At 36.0% G+C, this 21553-nt stretch overlaps 1 protein-coding gene and 3 long non-coding RNA genes across 4 annotated transcripts in view; all 4 read left to right on the plus strand.

Annotated features, from left to right (window-relative positions):
* The window catches only part of LOC116295021 (serologically defined colon cancer antigen 8), a 49279-nt gene extending 28747 nt beyond the window's left edge, over positions 1-20532 (plus strand). The window contains exon 21 of the mRNA XM_089024281.1: positions 20346-20532. Within this exon, the coding sequence (XP_088880407.1) occupies positions 20346-20504 (159 nt within the window). The 3' untranslated portion in view covers positions 20505-20532. The remainder of the gene's footprint in view (positions 1-20345) is intronic.
* LOC116295001 (uncharacterized) lies at positions 892-8149 on the plus strand. Its single transcript, XR_016118735.1, has 3 exons — positions 892-908; positions 5665-5884; positions 7697-8149. It is a non-coding gene; the product is annotated as an uncharacterized LOC116295001 (long non-coding RNA).
* LOC148905059 (uncharacterized) lies at positions 14691-16671 on the plus strand. The gene is made up of 2 exons (XR_016118736.1): positions 14691-14907; positions 16410-16671. It is a non-coding gene; the product is annotated as an uncharacterized LOC148905059 (long non-coding RNA).
* Positions 18663-20026, plus strand: LOC116295003 (uncharacterized). Its single transcript, XR_004196972.2, has 2 exons — positions 18663-18851; positions 19742-20026. It is a non-coding gene; the product is annotated as an uncharacterized LOC116295003 (long non-coding RNA).
* Positions 20533-21553: the final 1021 nt, after the last annotated feature.

The following is a 21553-nucleotide window of genomic DNA, read 5'->3' on the forward strand; positions in this document are numbered from 1 at the left end:
TATTCACCTCCAATTAACCAATGAGCGCGCGCGTTCTTAGCAAGTATACAAGTTGGTATCTGCTAATTAGCAATATATTATGATGGTCATAACACATCTAGCAGGAATAACAAGAACGATGGAACTGGATTTCCAAACTTTACCCTAAAAAAACGCCATTTTGCCTGGTAGAGAATATGGCGCTTTGCATAGCAAAATATCAAATGCGACCAAAATTTTGAATGCGGGTTTGAGATATAAAGTAGTGTACTTTGGGGGAGGTGATATTTTGATCAGCAGAAAAATTGACGTTTTCGTGAATACAAATAAGTAGATCTACTCTAATTCGACAAAATGTCGTCACAAGTTTCGAGCAGCAGTGACACAAATGAAACGCTTAAAAATTTGGAGTATTAAACTCAGCTAAATAAAAAAATCTTGAAAGTACGTAGCGGGCTTATCGTTTTTCTCCTTCAAATATTAAAGTTGTTATTACTATTATTCTTTCTAAAAATGGAAGTGATTGGTTCCACAGAACTACCCAACAGGAACTAATTTTTCTACCATTGAAGTGAGACCATTTTTGAGATATTATTTTCGCAAATAATAATAATGAATAATATATAATTTATATAGCGCTCGAGTTATTAAAATATTCTAAAGCGTTCACATTCGTGGCTAGAAAATAAAGAAAACAAAATCGTGTTATGGAACTGATATAGAATGAAAAAAGCTATTAACGCAGTAAGAAATAAATAAATAATTCGATATCAAATAGGAAAAATTTACATAAATGTAATGATTTTTAATATCATTGCTTCACTGAGCTCGGCGCTTAGGACTGAATTTTTAGAATACTTTTTGGTTGGCAATATTCTGATGATCGACTTGTGCCATATGAAGTTCCATGCACCCGACAATACACCAAGGTAAAAAATATATCTATATATCTATATGCTTATAGCCTTTATTAAATATGTCACGTGCAGTACTTTGGTTTATTCATACTAAAAACCCAGCTAGTAGAATAATAATGTTTTTTAACTTTCTAAAACAACACTGAGACAGAGAGCTTTTGAACTCGCGTTTGATTGAATGAAATCAGCGGATTTTCCTCAGCCACCAGCTAACCAATCCGCAAACACCAGCATAAAAAATTATCCCTCGATGTTTGTTCTCCCAGTTGTCAATAGTTTCTTGCGGTAAACAAGAAAAAAAGCGTTTGTTTTTGGAAAGAAGTTTCTGGGACTAATAGACAATTTCGTTCCGTATCATTAAATATACGCCAACCAAGTCTAGCAGAATTTTATTCTGTGATAAAAACTACTGACCATGAAAACTTAAGTTCTGCATATCATCTGCTTCTTGAAAGAACTTAAGAGTAGCGAAGACCTCTGGTCCCAAAGATACAAGCAGGTGATGTATAGTTTTTATCTCAACATTTTTCGTTGTTATCATAAAAACTCTCGAAATCTCTGTTCTCTCGGTAAAAAAAAGATGAGTCTTGAATAGAAACTGGTGACTAAGAGCATTGTTTCCAAAGCAACGAGGGACCTGGCTAGTCAATTTTTTCAATATGGCGGACGAAGAAGGAGAAAAACGATTGTAAATTGAACGCGATTCTCGAGCGATTCTGGACTCTCATCGTAGAACTAGCCTCCCAGATGACTAAACAAATACTTCAAGAAATCGTATATCACATTAAAAGGAGAAAGGAACAAATGCAGAATTTATTTAAGGCAGTGAATGTACATCAAATTTCCGATGTTACATTTGTTATGAAAGGCACTACTAAGACACAGCATTACGTTTCTTCATTCAATGTCCTACTTTCCATACAAGAGGACGCCATTTCGGGACTGAATTCACTCAAAAAAAATCGTTAGATCGATCAGTAGCTAAGAGGTAAGAATAAAGCAAAGCAAACTATCGTTGTATTACTTTTATTTTTCGATGTTACATTTTTTATTGATGCTTCTTCCTTATTGCCAACGAGAGTTGAAAGTACGAATTTAACATTGTTCTCTGTAATCCCTCGATGTAAATACGCATGAAATGTGATAGCCGCTCCGACAAGAATATGCAAATGAGTAAAAGTCGCCGGAAGTGACCCCGAATTGTACGCGATGTACTGTTCAACAATCGGCATAGTTTACAATAAAGGACTGAACACTTGTGAAGAAGAATCGGCATCTCACATGTAAGAAGAGTTTTTTAGGTCTTTTCCTTTATTTAAGAATTTTTCTCGATAAAAATTTGAAGTTTTTTTAAAACTAGGCACTTCCTCAAAACGTTTCACTGATTCGTGTGAAATTGGTCACGTAAAAGACCTGTAGCCGATGGAAGAGGTTTGCCAATGGACGCTCAAGAAATGGGCTTTAGATGAAGCCTGTGAACATATCCAAAGATATCTTCGAATATTTCTCTTTTTTTTCACTTTGTTCTTGTTCCTGGCGGCACGTTCCATGATTTAATGAGACGTAAAAAGAGCTGAATATACCTTCTTAATTCAACGCGTATTTTTATGTAGTATATCAAGGCACACGAGATACTAAATGAACTTAGGGCGGATGCATCTACTCTAATATAAGAGAATATGACTTCATCTCCGTCTTTTCCTAAGTAGTATATCACTGGTACTAATGCCAGACAGAAATATCAGTCCCCTTGATTAAGCACCTCGCACATATCTAGAGTATTATAGGAAGGCGGTCTGTCTTTGGGTCTATAAATTCCAGACTTCTCAAAAGCCTGTCAACCCAAAATCTGGTCTCGAAGATCGAAACTTGGTCTGCTTTTTGATTGAATGAAAAGTAAGATGAAAGTATTAACATAGAAACCAATAATAAGAAAAATGGGGAAAATCCAAGATGGCGGCTATGACGTCACGGAGACTCACTGACAGCTGTTGAAATTACGATCAAATGGCAATATATTTCAGTTTTAATCAAGTCAAGTCAGATCCCTATTGTGTTATGGTTAAATATCCTATAATCGCTGACGAATGTTATGGCGGAAGAGTAGGTTGGTAGGAGTAGGAAGAGTAGGAAGGAATAAAATACTGAGGTCGACCAAGTGAAAGGTCTGACATGTGCAGAATGTGGCTTGAACGATGAAAAAATTCTTTGATTTTATCAAATCTCTGGGGTGATCTAAGTCAGGGCATTGCTAACTCACAGATCAAACCCTGAAACAACCTCTGGGCTGATCTAAGTCAGGGCACGGCTAACTCACAGAACAAATAGGGAATTAACGTGTTGGGTTTTGCGGAGAAAGAAAATCAGAAGAACCCCGAGAGAAACCCTTAAATCAACATCGAAAAGGCTCTGTTACAAAAAATTGTTGATCTGTGAAGTTGATGACTGGCTGTACAGGATACCGTGAGCCATTCTGTACTTCGGTTCTATATTTAGTAGAGGTGTAATTCAATGATGAAATTCAATGAAGTGTTTAAGTCCCTTAATTGGTAAATATCCCGAGTATATCAGGATTATCCTAAATAAATATGATGCCTATAACGTATATCCAAAAAGATCAGACTAGCTAAGACTGGAAACTTAAACCGGGCACTAAAACTTTAGGAAAACTCTTGCACTCGAAAAAATTGGCTCCTTATTTTACTACGTAATTATAAAGCCGTAATAACGGACGTTGATAGTCCAAGGCTAGCAGATTTAGTAGCTTGAATACTGTGATTAATTTAATTTTTCTTATTATTTTAAGATTAATTTTTCTCGGAAAATAATAATTAAGAGCAAAGAGAGAGAGAGATGGAAAGGGAGGGTTGGAGTAAAGAGGCACTGCGGGAAAACCGGCTGAAAAAGAAGTAGAAGCACGAGAAATACTATAGAAAACACCTTTTTTGATATTCATATTCTGTTAGCTTCCCATGTTTTTTTGTCCACGTTTTCCTCTGACTCTAGCCTCAAATAAAGATCTTGATAAATACATGCGTTTTAGGGAATGACAACATAAATTGCGATGCTTATATTTTAGGTCGTGGAATAAAAAATAAAATTATACATTTGAACTAGTCACATTTGTGCATTGATGACTTTTTTCGATTAAACTTTCGTAAGGGCGTGTTCACACTTGGTTTCTGAGTACGATGCCTGAAGTACAATTCCTACTGAGCATTAATATAAACACAGTTTAACTTGAAGTATCCGCACTAAAATACAAGGACGAGTCCCGTGCCCATCAGTACACGGTTGGGACCTCGTACTCTGGCACAAAGTGTCCAAGCAACATAAGTATGAACACCCTTTTCATTTTAAATTTTTCTCATCTTTAAAATCCCAGCAGACTGATTATCTCGTTTCTCGAACCGTTAAAACTGCCATTGATTTTCTTTGCTCGATTTTCTCCTGAACTACTTTTTTTTTTTTACTTTATTTTATTTATTTTTAACTACGAGATTAAATAAATGAAATTTTTGTTTTTCCTCCTTTTATATGCTTTCTTGGTTTTAATGAATTTTTTGATCGAAAATGGACTTCAAAATTTGAAATGTAAACGTAGAGCGTCATGTTAATATACACTGTCACCTCATGATTGCTCACAGCGTTATGTAAGATAGAAATTTCATATACCATCACAAGTATTCATTATTTACCTTACACACAAAAAAGATATTGGTTTTATCAATTATAAAACATTTCAGTTAAATTATCCTAGTTTTCCCTTCTAAAGAGCTCGTTAAAATTTACCACGACGACTTCTTAAATAATTAAAAATAATCAATTTGTTTTAAAATTGGTTTATTCAAAATGTAAAATTAGTGGAATTTAAAGTATAAAGAAATAAAAAAAAATTTTTTTAATTTATAGCAAATTTTATAACGAAAGTTAATGTTCTCTCTCGTCGAGGTTTTTCAGCTTCCACTTGTTCGTGTTCCGGTGAGTTCTTCGACGGTCCCAAAGCAAACATTGCTTCCTACCGCACTTGATCTAATTGAAGGTCAACAGCTCTTTCAGCAAGAGAACAAATATCTTAATTTCTTAGTCTATTTTTTTAAATTTCTTCTTCGTCACTTTGGAATGCTTTTCACCAACGCATCAAAACTGTACCAGAATATAGTACACTGTGTGGGCGTCGAACTATTCAGCGCGCTCTTTCAGTTAGTCCTTTGAATTAACTTCCTTCAGTTATTGAACACCTTAAAACTGACCTCGTGATACAATATTGCAAGGTTTACCAAACTTAATTTTGGTGTTTGATTTGATTTCGACAATCACTCGTGATTCAGTTTCTCCGATGCTTTTTGATGAGTTTCTGTCTATGCCTGGCTAAGGTTACAAATAAATTGTAAATATAAAATGACAATAGATAGTTATCACTATTCAGCATGTTACAATTTCTTGACCAAAGTATTGATTCCAATCTCGACACTGTAGCATGATTGTATTAGTGTTTTTCTGTTTGCCGGAGAGCCCTCTTGAACGACGGTAGGTCATTCTTTTTTAATTTTCCTAAACTGAATAATGAGAGGTTTTTGTAAAGCATTTTCTAGTGCTTCCTTTAGGAAGGAAATTGATGTACTTTTCATTATTAGGCATAACCCTACTCCTCGAGAATTCATATCCAAAGCACTATTGGTGTCAAATTTAGAGCACTAACGTCATCTGATAAGAATTGGAACCAATTAATGTACCACTGTATTCAGTGAGACCCTATATCCTTTAGGCACCTGTCTTATTGCCTTGTGAACATATAAAAAGACGCTATCTGCCACAGCTCTACACATAGTTTGCCAGCAAAGCCAACACAGTTCCAGAACAGCACAGATATGGCATCAAACAAGACGATTCTGATCAGCCTTGGCGTAGCACTGTTCTTACTCTCTTGCATGTTAACACCGACCCATGGATTGTTTCCTGGAGTTAGCTATGGCAAAAGGAATATGGTAAGAAGATTTTAACGTAAATCTGGTGTAATTCCTACCAGCCCTCTCTTCTTCTTCTTCTTCTTCTTCTTCTTCTTCTTCTTCTTCTTCTTCTTCTTCTTCTTCTTCTTCTTCTTCTTCTTCTTTTTGGCGTACTTACTTTAAATCACAATGTCAAACCAGTTAAACTCTAAAAACTCTTTGGACAACTCTAATTAATTAAACAAATGTAACTCAAATTAATATAGTAGCGGCCAGCGGAGAAGATCGATTGAGTAGTAGACAAGAGAAGAGAAAAGGATTATGCTCGGTTCTCGGTGTGACGACTCTCTCAGTAATACTCGGTTCTATTCAGTGACATCAATGTGAAAAACAATTTGAAAAAGTGTTACTTAATATTGAATTAAAAGTTTTATGACCAATGTTATGCCGGCAAGGTTTTAAAAAAAAGTATTTTTTAAAAAACCAAGTGTTAACTTTCTGATCACAAAGCAATTCAGTTAATAGCATTTTTCACGACAATTTGACAAATGCCGTTCAATTTGAATTATTTTAGTATTAACTCAAAATGGCAATATATGAGAATTTTGAAGTGAAAGGTTCCATAGATTCGAATGATGCTTTAATTTCAAAACAATTATTTATTATATCATTGATTTAGGAGAAATGTGCATGTTTTTCTAATCAATATTTCAAACGCCGTTTGTCCAAAAATGCTAATGGCAGTTTTGAAGGAATGATTTTCCATAAATTCGAAGGATTATAAATTCTAACATTGGGTATTAAAACAAATTAAAATTGGTAACTCTCCATGCCGAAGAATAAAACTTGCAGCCAGATAAGATGAAGAAATTGCATGATTAATAAAAAATTTGTTCCCAGAACTGTCCGGCTAGTATGATCTTCTATTATTTCAAAACTTTGTAAAAACTCTGCCGAAATTTTTTTGCTTTCAAAATAGCAAGATTTTTTTTTTTTTTTTTTGCTCCGACTTAGGACTTGATTATATAAAATATCTTTGGGTTCCTAAGGTTTGCTTCTCCAGTTCATTGTTTGGTGAACTTGGACTACACTTTGTGACGGAAATAGGATACGGTTAAAGACAAGAACGGAAAACCATTTACATGTCATTTCTCTTCCTATCCAACCATTTACATGTCATTTCTTGTCGTAATACCATATTCAAAGCACAACTGATGTCATGCGAAGTCTGGTGACAGATTAACTGACTGATTGTAGCCACTTTATTGCAATTACGACTATAAAGAACTTTGATCATTATCGTTTTTAATACTTGTCCTTCGTTCACTCTTCCTCTTCTCTTTCTTTACTTGTTGAAGTGTCTTATTAAGTCTTGTGTTTCATGAACGTACGGATTTTGGACTAATCCAGGACATTACGCAGGACGCATTTGTCTGGATGGACTTTTAACTTGGTTTTTCATATTCTTTCCTCTTCTTCTCCCCTTTCTTAATTAATCTCATGCTTTTAAAGTATCCCTCGCTTACACAATGCAGGCAGTCCTTTGAAGTTTGTTTTTATGCGCAGGAAAAAATGAACTTTAGAGATTTGAAAAAAAAAGATTCCCCTTTGTGATAACTAAACATTGCGTTAATGCTGTGCTTATCAAGGTTATTTGGATTGCTCATAACATCAGCAAACACGACATTCACATTTTCCTTCTCTTAATTTCTTTTTTCTTTCTTTTTTCATTTATGTTTTTCTCGCTCCTTAAAAACTTGCGTTTTAAGTACTTTCCGAGTAAATGTTCACATTTTGGTTACCAAATATACAACAAATTTGAATCACTAATATATGTTTTTAATTTTCCAGCATCCAAATGAAGAGGTCCTGGCAATCAGACAAAGAATTTGCCAAGCAACTCAGTTTTTACGGTGTGGTGAAGACCTCTCCGACGCTATGGATACCAGGACCTCAGATCAACGAAGAACAACTATTCGCAACGCACGACATTAACTCCTGCAAGACCAAGACTAGCTTGACTGACAATCACATAGATATTTTTTCAAGATAAAGATAATTGATGAAGACGTCATGAAACTACAAATATCCATTTATCTATTTGCTAGAAGCCGTGTTAATACACTTTTTAAAAAAGATGTACACAGACGTGCCAGAGTGATGATCGAAGCATATAGATGTTTGTTTTCTTGAGTGTATAAAATAATGGATTTGTATATCTTGTTAAAGTGTATTTATGATTGTTGCACTAGTTTAATATTTGCATTAATTGAATATTAAAAAATACAATCATCAAAAGAAAAAGTCTACTACTGAAGAGACTGGGTTCTAGGGGAGAGTTAGTGACGTCATAGCAGTAACCAACGCACTTGAACCAACTTTAAACGCACCACAATGAGTAGTATATTATATCTTAGAGTATCTTCGGGTATTCAGTGATGGTAGTGATGACTGAGGGACTTTATACTGATGGTAACCTCGCCGATAACACACAAAAATTATGGGATATCCCCCCTGATATTTTTTTCGGAAAGCCCTAGTTATATATATATATTCCATTCCTCTGCATGTTCAGTGATGTACCATCAGTAGTGCCTCAGTCATTACTTACCTTGTCCATCATATACATATGAAGAGCCACTCGTCTTTTCCCTCTACATTCCCTCGCCTCTCATCCCTTTTTCCCTCCACGTCCTTCACCTATTTATCTATTTATTCCTCATCCTCATTTTTTCCTATGTTTTCTTATTCTTCTCATCATCATCCTTCATCTTAATCATAATCTCCATTTTCGTGCCTTATCTGCCGTCTGTCTTCTGTCCATCCCTCCGTCTGACTGTCTGTCTAACCAGAGTCTGTCTACCTCTACTTCTCCTGTGATTCACATTTCACACCATGTCAGTCCAATAGACCAAATTCAAAACTCGCACCGATGTGAGGCTTAAGTTGTGAACAAAGGGATCTGGCGTGACTCAAAGTAATCTGGCGTGATTCAAAAGTCACGAATAACGCCAGATTCCTTTGTTCACAACTTAAGCCTCACATCGGTGCGAGTTTTGAATTTGATCTATATCATCGTTTTCTGAAAAATAAAATTAGAACTTCATTCGAAGTCCATTCCTCCATTTTTGCCCTATTACAAATCTTCTAGAAAGAAAATGCTTCCTAGAAAAAGTATAGCAATATCTAATAACTGGCCTGCTTTTATTCTTGTCTTGTCGCCGGCTTGACGTTGTTTTTCTCCCTTTAAAGAAATACTTATTAGCATGTGGCATTTTTTATTTATTTATTTATTTATTTATTATTTTTTTGTATCCTTAGTTGCAGAAAAAAGTGTATTTTTTATAAGAAGAATGAAAAAAGGAACCGTATAAATAAAACTGATAGAGAAACAAATGGATAAGAAAAACGCACCACACACAATCATGATCAAAGTTTATTAAAATTGGCTTGTAGTTTTTTTCAGTGTTCTTTTTTGGTTTTTTGTTTTTTGTTTTTTGTTTGTTTGTTTTTTTTTTTTTTTTTTTGTTTTTTTTTTGTTTTAGTCGTCAATTCATCCAAAAATGAATGTCAATTCATTCATTCTCGTTTTGAGTATGCAGATACAAGAATCTCAACCTTCAAGGCGACATTGGACCTTTTTAAGCGCAACGAAAATATATTTCAAACATTTGTAAAACAGATAAAACGTTTTTAAAAATCCAATAGTTGCGTGTGCGTCCTACACATCGAAAGCTTAAGTGCAGTCAAAATGTCCATTGCTTATTGCCTTCATCAATTGTATCATTTTCTATCATTTGTTTAAGTGTCTGAAGGAGTTCCTAGTTCTAAATGCAATCAACATCCGCGGGGCATTGTCAAGATTGGAGTCAATTTTGAACCGGCTTTTTAGCGTTTTGTCCTCAGGGCACTTTTATGATACACTTAAAGAGGAGTATATATATATATATATATATATTATTCCTTCTTCTCTCTTCTCTCTCCATTGTAGTTTCGCTTCCATTTACTAACATTTCAAACCAATGCTTTCAACTCCAGCCTTTCTGCGCGGAATTCCAATTTCTTGTTAGAATATTCCGTGTATACAAAAATACGATATATATTGTATTAATATATATGTGTTTCATGTATACTTGCTCGTATTCCTAAGCTTGTTTGTCTCGTGTTAATTCACTCCAGGGTATTCACAGAAACAGGTTTCTTCTTTATTGCTTCTTGTCATATAAACACGCTTTCCTCTCCCTTCTCTCAACGGCTCTTCAGTTCATAGTAGACATTTTCTCTTTGGGGTGTTTTTATTTATTTTATTTTATTTTATTTTATTTTTTATTTTTTTGGGCTCTGATAAAAGTCCTTTTTTTCCCGCAGATCTTACCTCGTAAATCATTCTTTGGCTCATTGAAACCATTAAAATGATATCGCTTTTACCTACTGATGATATAAAAACATCTAAAAAAAGATCACTCCATTATTTCTCAGCCTGTAAATGTTAAAATGTTTGATAAAAATGATTTTCCTCGCTTAGTAGATCTGTCGTTGTTAATTTGATCGTGCGTTTGTGAACCCTACGTTTTGTTCCGTTATATTAAATATCTATCATATATCATGTGCACAAAAACATTTTGATTATTTGTAGTAGTTAAGTTTTATTATTCATCAAGTTTATTCCATGCTGTTGATACTGTTTCCCACATGGTTACGGATATACCAAGCCAGATCTCAGCCGGTGGGAGGAGGTTCAAACCAAGCGGTCACCTTTGTAAAACGACCAATAGTAAAAAACAAATGCGTGTGTTAGTACTGAGGTGATCACACTTCGACCAGAAGCGGCCACCTTTTTATATCGACCAGTAAAATGATACCTTAAACGTTTTAAATTTAACTAAGCATGCGGCTGTTATTTATCATATGACACTCCGACGAAAGTAAGAAAACAAATGCTTGTCTCGGTTGGTGAAGACACTTTGACCAGTAGCGGCCACCTTTTTAAATCGACTAGTAAAATGATACCTTAATGGTTAAAGATTTCTTATAAAACTAGTCGTTACATAATGTTAGTGAAGTGCTGCAGATATATGCAAGACCACATTTTACCAACAGCCAGCACCAAGATACTTGAAAACATTCATCAACAGACTACTAAATTTGACAGTGTACATGTGAATGAGCTCGAGGGGCAGCATAGACGCTCAAAATAACCCCACAAAGTATCCTGCAAACCACAACGAAACCGTGCTTTCGACGTAGTGCACGTTTCCTCTAATGAAGAACTCCGCAATCCATATTTACTGCAGCCGAGCCGAGTATTTACCGAGCATTCTTCGAAGACACAGTACGACACGACCGATGCCCGAGCATATTCCGAGCATTCTCCGAAAAATCCGGCTGGACCGACGCCGTGATCCAAATTCGAGATTTTGCTCGCATATAGTCCACAGGGTCCTAACATGCAATAACTGTTGTGTCGGGATTAGTGTTGCTGCTCGTCTTACGGCTTCGCAGCAATAATTGGGATAGTACGCGCGCTACGATTGGTCGAAAACCATGTTTGATGAGGGTATCAAAACACGCTCGCGTCATCCTTTACATCAGAATAATACGATATTTTTTTCGTTTTTTGGCGTGTTTGTTATTTCATAAAACAGATTAAAAAACAGTTTTCCGTGTTTGATACTCTGATCAAAACACTTGGGGTGTTGAAAGAACACTCGAGAAGCTCGAAACCACTCCTCTACGCGTCGTGGTTTCCTACGCTCCTCTCGTGTTCTCTCAACATCCCAAGTGTTTTGATCAGAGTATCAAACACGGAAAACTGTTTTTGATCTGTTAAACTAAGCATGCGGATGTAGTTATGTGTGCCATTCCGACCAGGCGCTCCGACCATAACGACCAAGACCAACGTTTTACTAATCATGCTGGTGTTTTGAATAAAGAAAAGATCTATAGACCTATAGACGACCAAATAGAGATAAGGCTAATCAGTAAAAATAAAATGCGATTGATTAAATATCTCTGTTGATATAAGCCAGCAGGCCGGTTCGAGTCTGTTACATTGTATTTATTCGTCGTGTTTATACACACGTATTGTTAGCTACCTTGGTTGTGAGGTCATCAGCTGTCTAATGACATAATTCCATGCGTGGTGTAAATATCTCATCACCATTTGACAATTGAAAAGTTATGTTGCGATGCGTGTGGTCTCTTTAGGGAAGAACGGGTGACGTAATGCGCTTGTCTCTGCATCTCACTAATGAGACACGGGTCCGACTACCGGATATGGTGTCGTAGGTTAGTAGAGTTGTTTGCTGGTTCTCTCGAGCTCCTGGGCTTGGAGGGTTTTTCGTTTTTCTTCGGGTTCTCCGGTTTGGGAAGCACGGGTGGCGTGCGCTGCTAATGCGCCGCCTCTCACCAATGCGACTCGAGTTCGAGCCCCGCCGTGCTCGGTTTCGTATGTGAGTAGAGTTGTTTGTTGGTTCTCTCCTGTGCTTCGAGGGTTTTACTCCGGGTTCTACGGTTTTCCTCCCTCCAAAAATCAACTTCTAAAATTCCAATTCGATCTTGGGCTTTCACCTAGCATGGATCTGAGGGTTCCGTTCGTGATTGTCTCACTCTGTGATTACAGACAAAACTGGTAGATTTTTTTTCTCCCTCAGCAAAAATCAACTTTTAAATTCCAATTCGATGTGAATTCGATAACGGAACGAGGCGACAGGTATGTATGTGTCGCCTGGGATGCTTGTCAAGCAGATTATCATAATTGATGTAACTATTGCAAACGCTCAAAAATCTAAAAAAAATCCAAATCACTCACACTATTGCGCGCCAAATAAAGTCATTTTGTTTACAAAGTAGTTAGTGTCCATTCTGTGATTAGTGCGCATGTCCAGCGCAGGGCATTATGGGTAGGATATTACAAATCGCGGCAAAAGCAACGTAAAAGATAGTAGTTTCTCGTTACCTCTCAGATCCACGTCTTTTCTCATTCAAAGTTTTATCTCGGAGTATCAATCTCTTTGATTTGATAGTCTTTTTCTTATAATTTGTCAAATAAGGTTTTAAAAATCTCTTTGCAAAAACGTCTCTCGTGCTTTCGTGTTCTACAGTTGCCAAAGTCGAGACTAAAGAGAAACAAGTTTATTGAACGAGTGAGACTTGATTTAGAGAGGGGCACACTTGAAGGTTACAACTAAATGTACTGATAAACTGGTAGCCATCATCGCCTAACGTCTTTAAATTTGCGGGTATACTGTTTAACGTAGTCAAAAGAGAATCATTTCTTGGATGAGTAAGATTGTTCTGTTTTCCTGTAGCGCTAGAAAATCGGAAATTGAAACTTAAACTTGAATTATCGAGCACTTTCACACTACACTTAAAAGGAGTGCAGAGAGTAGCAAGAGAAAATTATTGTAGAATTATTTTTAAGTGCTTATCTCGTTACATATCATTGTCTCTGTGTGGTTTTACTTCCTCTATAATGAACCAGCAGAACCTGCTTTTTGTTGGGTACTCTTACTAAGATGCGAAAATCAATCGTATTGTCAATAACTCATCTCTTTATGTAAGTTCGCAAAGCATTCAAAAAAACAAAACTCTTAAAAATGCCAAGTAATGGGGAGTTTACACGGCTAGTGTGGCATTTCTAAATATTACTTCAAGGCCAACAAAAATATCATGGCTCTAAAGAGCATGTTAAAGTTCATTGTCAATGTGAAGAGTCCAAAGAAAAGGACCCAAGTCAGCAATGACCAAAGATTGCCAACTTAATAAGAATTGTCCATATTAAATGTGCAAACTTTGGACTTCAATGAAGTGGTTTCATCTCGTATTTGCTAAATCTAACAGCTGGATTTGTTAAGGAGTGATTGCACCTATCTTTAGAGTTGTTTAATTAACAATTTTATTGGGTGCAGATATTTTGGTATATCAAAAAGTGAGTGGAATCGATTGGGTACGATTATTCTATTGGTCTAAATGAGTTTTTCTTAATTAGCAGCAACAAACTACTTGATATGACGCTTTGAAGGTGGAGTTAATTTTAATATGTCCGGAAGAAAACTTATTCAATAAGTTGGTGAGATCAATACGCATCCTATGGCTATTTACCAAACACTTGATCAATACCAATAGCGCGAATGGGGAAAATATGATGAAATTAGGACGATTTGAAGCGCTAAAAAAAGTCGGTCAAATTTTTCATTACTGAATCTTGATCAATACCAATAGCGCGAATGGGGAAAATATGATGAAATTAGAACGATTTGAAGCGCTAAAAAAAGTCGATCAAACTTTTCATTAATAAAAAGTTATGGCAAGGAAAGATTTGTTCTATTTTCTAACTTTCGGGATTAATTACTGAGCTTGGGGCGTGCATAAGACCAACTAGTCTCTCAAGCGTTTGAGTCCAATTGGACTGCGCAGCCCACAAAATTACTCGCCTACCACCCTACAAACAGTGTTTTGTGTTATGTTCAACAGATCAATACCTAACTTTTTCTACTTGATTTGAATGTAAAGATCAAGGCATAAAAACTCATATGCCTTCTATTAACTTTTTTAATTTTATATTTTAGTTTTAGGATTAAATCTTGCCTGCATTTCGTTTCTCCTGTGTCTTTTTTAAGTTCCTTAATAAGCTTGAATTAGTATTTAATAAAAGGAGTTATTATGTTGGCGTTGGACAGTTGGAAGAGAATTGTTGTTTTAGAGTCCTGGAGTTTGAGACTGTTGAATTGAGAACGCCAAGTCTCATACAATTATTTGTTAGCATCCACTTGACGCAACACGCCAGCTGGACACGATAACATTGCGTAATTACAGCAATGAACCTATAAAATAGGGCTCTTTTTTCTTCTTCTTCGCATTCAAACAACTGCAAGTCTCACCTCGAAAACAAGATCCTATGTGTGAAGAGTAAGACCTTACAAACCAACAAGATGAACTCAACTAAGCAAGTATTCGTCCTGGTAGCTTTGCTGCTAGTACTGTCCATGTTTCTTGACGGGAACGAAGCGTCCGTGGCTGTTCCTGGGTCTCCGTTTGGAAAGCGAGGCGGCGCAAGTAAGGTAAAGCAAACAATGTTTCATATTGTGTCTCTTTAGAAGACGCGTGGATGAGTCTATAGACCCACCGGCCACGCCCTTTTCGTGTCATAAGGCAGCAGAACGACTAAGGCACAGATTAAGTTGAACTTAAGCTCCACGCCCTCTTCTCCCGCTTTTATGTAACATCTATTAGTTCCACAATCAGTACTCACTTTGCCTCCGCTAGAGTCAAGTCAATCATGAGTTTATCGTTTCCTGCTTTAATGAGAGCACATTCCATGTTACTCCTTGACCATGGCCATTTTTACTCGTTTTTCCTCATTCGTTTAATGATATCCCTTGGAGTAGTTATACTCTTCAAACTGGCACTTGAAGTCGAATTGTTCCAATGATGGCACACGGTGCCCTGACTGTTATTGTCAGAATATCCCTTAGAGTAATCGTTAGATATACTCTTCAAACTGCCACTTGAAGTCGTATTCTTTCAATGATAAGCACAGGCTGTCGTTTTATCGCACTTGTCTCCGTATGAGGCATTCAGAAATTAAGCGACATTTAGAAGAGCTAAATTATATACACAACAAAAAAACGGCGTGAAAAAGTATAAAGTGGATTTAAAGAGCAAGTGTTGTAGATAATGTGTTTTTAGAGTTTTGTCAAACTTTTATCAGGTCGACCACCACCAGACCATCAGGTAATGTCATTATTGGAATCAGCCAATCAGCAAGCATTTTGTTCGTAGCTCAATATCGCGGTTTTTATAAATCCACGGTTTTCGACTCGGTAACAGTTTATCCTCATAAGCAAATAAAACTCACGCAAGAAAAAAGTGACCAAATACTTTCTACAAATTGTTAATGGGATATGTTTTTTGTGTGTGTGTGTTTTATTTTGTTTTGTTTTTTTGTTTTTTGTTTGTTTTTTTTTTGTTTGTTTTCGTTTTGTTTTGTTTTGTTTTTTTTTTTGGTTTTTTTTTTGATGATGAAAAAAAAAATTGAAAAATTAGAAGTAGATATTAGGGAATTTCTTTTTGACAATTAACAATGCCATTGCACTCTTAAATTCGAAGTCACCTATTTTGTATATTTTAAGGAGGGTTGGAAGTTCGAGTATAGTTCATGAATTCTATTATTTTGAAATATCGAAAGTGTGCTTTTTTCAATCTGCTCACTCATTCTGAAACGTTAAGTACACCTATTTCAAAAAACATTGTCGGTTTGAGATCTAAAATCACCGATTAACACGCTGCAAATGTAATATATTCACAGTTGAACAACATAGTTTCCTTTTAGATTGGAATATGAAGCATTACCATTGAGTTAGGAATGTGATTTTTCGTATTTTAGCCAGAAAACATAAAAGCACAAAAATTCCGTCTCAGATCGCTCATTTCAGGAACCTCCGACCGACAACGTCTTTAAAAATAGGTGTGTACGGTTCGCAGCGAAATCTATGTTTCGCAGTTGGTAATTTGTATGGTTTATCTATTCATTGTTTCTTATTCCCCTTTCCTCTTCTTTCAGGCAGCTTCTCGTGCACATGCGCACATCTGTGAGGCAGCCAAACTCGTTCAGTGTCAACCAAACGACGAACCTGCCCGAACAGATATCGATTGATAACCTTATCAGGCCCTTGGTTGAGACCTATAAGACACAACACAAGAGAAACTCGGTTAATTGCTGGCGATTAAATAGTTAGCTGGAATCTACTAAGGCTATGTCAGCCATGATAGTTTGTCCAGTGGAGTAGCCTGCTGGTTAAATAAATATTGTCAGAAATGAAAAACGAGTAGTCGTTTGTTGAATCCCTTTAGGACAAACATCTTTTTTACCTACCGGACGGATGGACGGATTGGTGAATGGATGGACGGATAGATGGATGGATGGATGGACGGACGGACGAATAGATGGATGGATGGACGGGTGGGTGGACGGATGGAAGGACGGGTGGACGGATGGATGCCATTAGCAGAGTTTTACTTTCCTAACTTCCCCCCATTTGGTTGTTAAACTCCTGTTATTCTCTTTTTCTTTTCTTCCTTCCGTTTCCTTTACTACTTCTTAATTGCAATTCATAAATGACTCATTCTCCGCGGGCTAGATGACTTTTTAGGGCTTTTTGCGTTCATATTCCTCATATGACCTCGGGCTTGCAGCTTTTTAACTTTAATTCTAACGAAAAGTCCTTAAAAATACGTATTTACGATCTTTTAATTAAAGGGATATTTAAAGTGTAATAATAAAACTGCCTGGAAAGTTTGAGGAATATGTATATTTATAGAATTTTATTTTCGAATATCTTGAGTTCAAAATATTTGTACAGTCCTGCAGAACTGCTTAGGGTTTTTTTTTTTTTTTTTTTTTTTTTTTTTTTTAAATATATATTTTTAATATTTATCTTAAACTCCTTCCTGAATGGCGGATCGTAAGCTTATTTCCGAGTCAATATAGAATTTTAAAAATTACAAAGCTAAACAAAATCAGTTTACTTCAAGCTGCTTTAAAGACTTGAACCTTCCTCAAAGGGGCCCATGAATTCTATTGAAAACCCTATCTAGTGTTGATAAAACGTGGGCCAGCACAAGATGAGTAGATCTGGATTTTCGTCTCGTCTCGTCTCGTCTCGTAAAGGCTTTTGAAATAAATTATTTGTTCACCTGTTCATTTTAAATTTTTTAACTAGTTTTTGTTTCTATTTCTTTCCTCGTTCTTTTCTGTTATTCTTTTTATATATTTCCACTTAGTCAAAAAACGGGTGATACAATAATAATACAAGCTTTTTCTCGATCGTTGTAGCTTTTTTAAAATCTTTCCTCTACCTATGCTCTTCCTTTCCACTCAATGAAGCTGCTGTACTTTGAGAGAGTCGTAGTTTCGTCCTATTCTGCAAGTTTAGTCTTTGCCGTATTCTGCAGGTTTCAATTTATTCTTTTATTTTTAACTCACTCCACTCCACCCTTACGGATGCTTCTGACGGATGTATAACTACATTCACTCTGAAGCGAAATTACTTAGATAAGTTATAATGGTTTATTGTCAAAATAATGTGAGGAAATGGCCCATTGCACGCCTATAAAGGACAATATAGATGGATCATAAACGGTTCGTTGTGCGAGAAAGCGTGGGGAAATCCTACAACTGGCTTGGCCTTTCTTTCGTCCGCGAAGTAAAGTAGTCGGGAAATCTTCTAAAAGTATATGAAGGACCCACTGAACAATTTGTCTTCGGGCTTTGATACGCCCAGACGTTGTTTTAGGGTTCGATCAATGAAATTTAAAGTGTCCATAGTTCCACAGATATTAAAGTAATACAATTCCTTAAAAGTAACCGTTAAGAAAATGCTCGTAACGTACAAGGAAATAGCCCGTGGTATGAAATGGAAAATTTATCTTTTTTCTTTGGATTCAATATATATCCGCCCCAAACCCTATTGCTCTCTTTCGGTCAGCTTAATTACGGCCCCTACTAAACTGAAATGGCGAAGGGCTGTGTTCTGGGTCTAAAGAATTAGAGATGACAAATATTCATGTGCATTGATTTTGACTTCCAAACTTCCGTGTTTAATTTAGTTCTTTTCTAATAGCGTTCCACACATAGCTTGGTAGATCTGCTCTTATTTACCTAATTAAATACCCAAGTCGTTAAGCTAGTGTTCTCAGTGTTTTGCATTAAATCTATTTTTTCTGCTCTTTAAACGTTTTATGACTCTTATGAGTCATAATTCTGAATGACTCTCACTGGCATTGATTACCACGAGAAATGGTATAAAAGTCAGTTCATCTGAAGATCTGAACGCGTTTACCATTAAGTATAACAAGACAGACGAGTAACATGGCCTGTGGCAAGAAAGTTCTCATCTTTGTTACTTTGATAGTTGGATTGTTGGTGTTCGTAGATAAGAGTTCTTCGACTATGCCCGTGCCCGTGCCTGGACCTCCTTATGGTAAAAGAAGCAGCATCAGTAAGGTAAGAGAGAGGAAAGTATAGCAAGCAATGTAATGTATAGGGGAATAAGCTATAGCATTGTTGTAAATAAGGTAAGAGAGAGGAAACTACAGTAAGCAAGGGAATGCATAGTGGAATAACGCATAGCATTAGTGTAAACGAGGTAAGAGAGGAAAGTATAGCAAGCCATGAAGGGAGCGTCGTAGATTAGACGTAATGCAACTACCGAATTCGTACCGGCAACACTTTAAGTCGCAGTTCTCTATTTTTATAATGAGCAATTAAGTATAATATGCATGTATGAGCCATAACAACATAAAGCTGCTCTTTATTTTACGCTGAACTGTTTAGTTCATCTTGGAGCTAACTCAGCTAAGCTGTTCGTTTGTACTGCAGTACTAAAGTTAATCATTTTAAAATCAAAAAGTTAAACTAATGTCATGTCTGATATTCTACCTCGCTTGTAAACTAGATAACCTTAAATTAAGCTTGTTAACTTTACTTCTCAACTTTTTATATCCAGGAAAGTGTAGACTAGAAACTTACGTAAGAAGCAAACGTGTCTTGTCACGCGACTGATCGAAGTCGCATGGGCTTGAGATTATGGGATTGATAAGGCTGTCCAGAGAAACCAGAGCTATTTTTCTTGGATCAATTTATTTAAAAGCATAGGGCTATTCTGTACCTGTAGTCATATAAAAATGGGTAGTTTTGAAGAATAACTTAACTTTTAGGAAATCTTTCAATTTCTTACTTTGGAAAATGTCATTATTCGTTTGATATGAAAAATATATATATATGCAAAACAGACCAAATTAAAATATGTTTCAATTTGCCGGTAAAACTTTAGACTTATTATTTATTTTTGTTTTTATAATTCAGTGTTGTTTTTTTTAAATGTATTTTTATAGGAAGTCCGTCTTAACATCTGCAATGCAGCAAGACTCGTGCAATGTTTGGCAAGCGATGGGCTCCGAATGGATATCGATTAGCGATGACACTTCGATCTCCGATCCGATACATCACGATGTTTACCTTAAAAATCACCAGGAGTTGAGAAAAACACTTTCATCGCAACCTATTGGTTATTAGCGATATTGGATAGACATTAAGGATAACAAGGAAACATGTAAAAATACATTATTAGTTTGTGTTGAGTAACATGGAATCCAATAAAATGTTGAAATACTTATGAATGAGTCTAGATAATGATAATGATCTATGATTTATATAGCGCCCTTTCTATATGGATGTAATCAAAGGCGCTTTACATTGAGTTGTGAATGACAGATTGCTTTTATGCAATTCACAAGCATGAGAGATGGTTAGTATGAAGTGTAGGCACTGAGAGTGGTCACTGCCAGGGTTTCTTTACGTCCTCATTGCTTTACTAAGGAATTAAAACAAAACAGCGATAATTACAGCGACACTAAATGCAACGACAATGACAAGAGACAAACTATTTTGGTGGTAGCCAAGAATTTATAATTATTCATGATTTTGTTTGCTTTTTAGGTCTGCAAATTAGCAGCACATCAATCTTCCAATGTCAAAGAAATGGATAGTATAGTGAGCCCCAAACGAATATCGATTAGCGATGACACTACTCCATATCAAAAGTGCATGGTATCGTGGATAGATAACGATAAGAATAATAAAAAATTAAGAACATGAAATAAACCACTATTTTTAATATTAAGCTCGCGTTTAGTAACCTTGACAAGTACATGATAAATAATAAAATAAGCCTTGCAGGTCTTATGGAAGAAAAAGTTGTATTAATTGGTTAATAAGGAAAAATTTAAAAATTGACTCAAAATCCACCTACTCCTATTATGAGTGATACTCCATGTAGCGTTATATAAATCAGCCAGAAACGACTGGTCAAAAACATGAATTTCACACCAAATCAAATGTTCGATTCTTAGGATTTTTGTTGTTGTTGTTGTTGTTGTTGTTGTTGGTGGTGGTGGTGGTGTGAAATACATGTTATTTAACAGGCTTTCCTCGCTTTCGAAACACTTTGAAAGCGCTTGAAAACAGCCCAGCTAACTATACGCGATAACGCCAACGTCACCTGTAACAGTCACACTTTAAGAGATGCTTTTGTGGAAACAAAAATCGAAAAAAGTAAGGAAGAAGAGAAGAAGAAGAAAAAAGAAGAGAAGAGAAGACGAAAAGAAGAGAGCCAGACGAGAAGAAAAGAGAAGGAAGAGAAAGAAAAGAAAATCAAAAATACCACTTTAATAAAGTGCTATGATCTCCACTGAAATGAAGCTACTTTTCAAAGTTTAAACGGCTAGTCTGGGTGTATATATAGTCGTGTATGGAAAGGTAATGCCCTTTTATTCTACTATTCTACGTTGTCTGGCTTAAAAGTAGATAACATCTTATAATTTCTGTCGCTTCAAAACACTTCACATCTATCGTCTACATTTAACCGTGCACTACTACATCATGCAAATATCTAGATGAAGATCTAAGAAAACTTCCCTAATCTCCAAATTAAGATATTCGTTATCAACCAGGCTTAGTTGACGTACTATCTGCATGAGGGTATTTTTGTATTCGCAGTTTTCTTTTGTCTTAGGATTGAATTATCTTCGAAAAGATCATTTTATGGATGGTTTATTTGTTGGCCTCCGAAAAGCTTGTTTGTCAAAGGCGCAACTTTGCGTAGGAAATGCAGTGAGATTTTTTTTTCTTCTTCTTCCAATAAACCT

The sequence above is a fragment of the Actinia tenebrosa genome, unplaced genomic scaffold, assembly GCF_029948245.1.
Source record: "Actinia tenebrosa isolate PJP-AT-01 unplaced genomic scaffold, QUT_ActTen_1.0 PGA_scaffold8__29_contigs__length_14323225, whole genome shotgun sequence".
In the NCBI taxonomy this organism is placed as follows: domain Eukaryota; kingdom Metazoa; phylum Cnidaria; class Anthozoa; order Actiniaria; family Actiniidae; genus Actinia; species Actinia tenebrosa.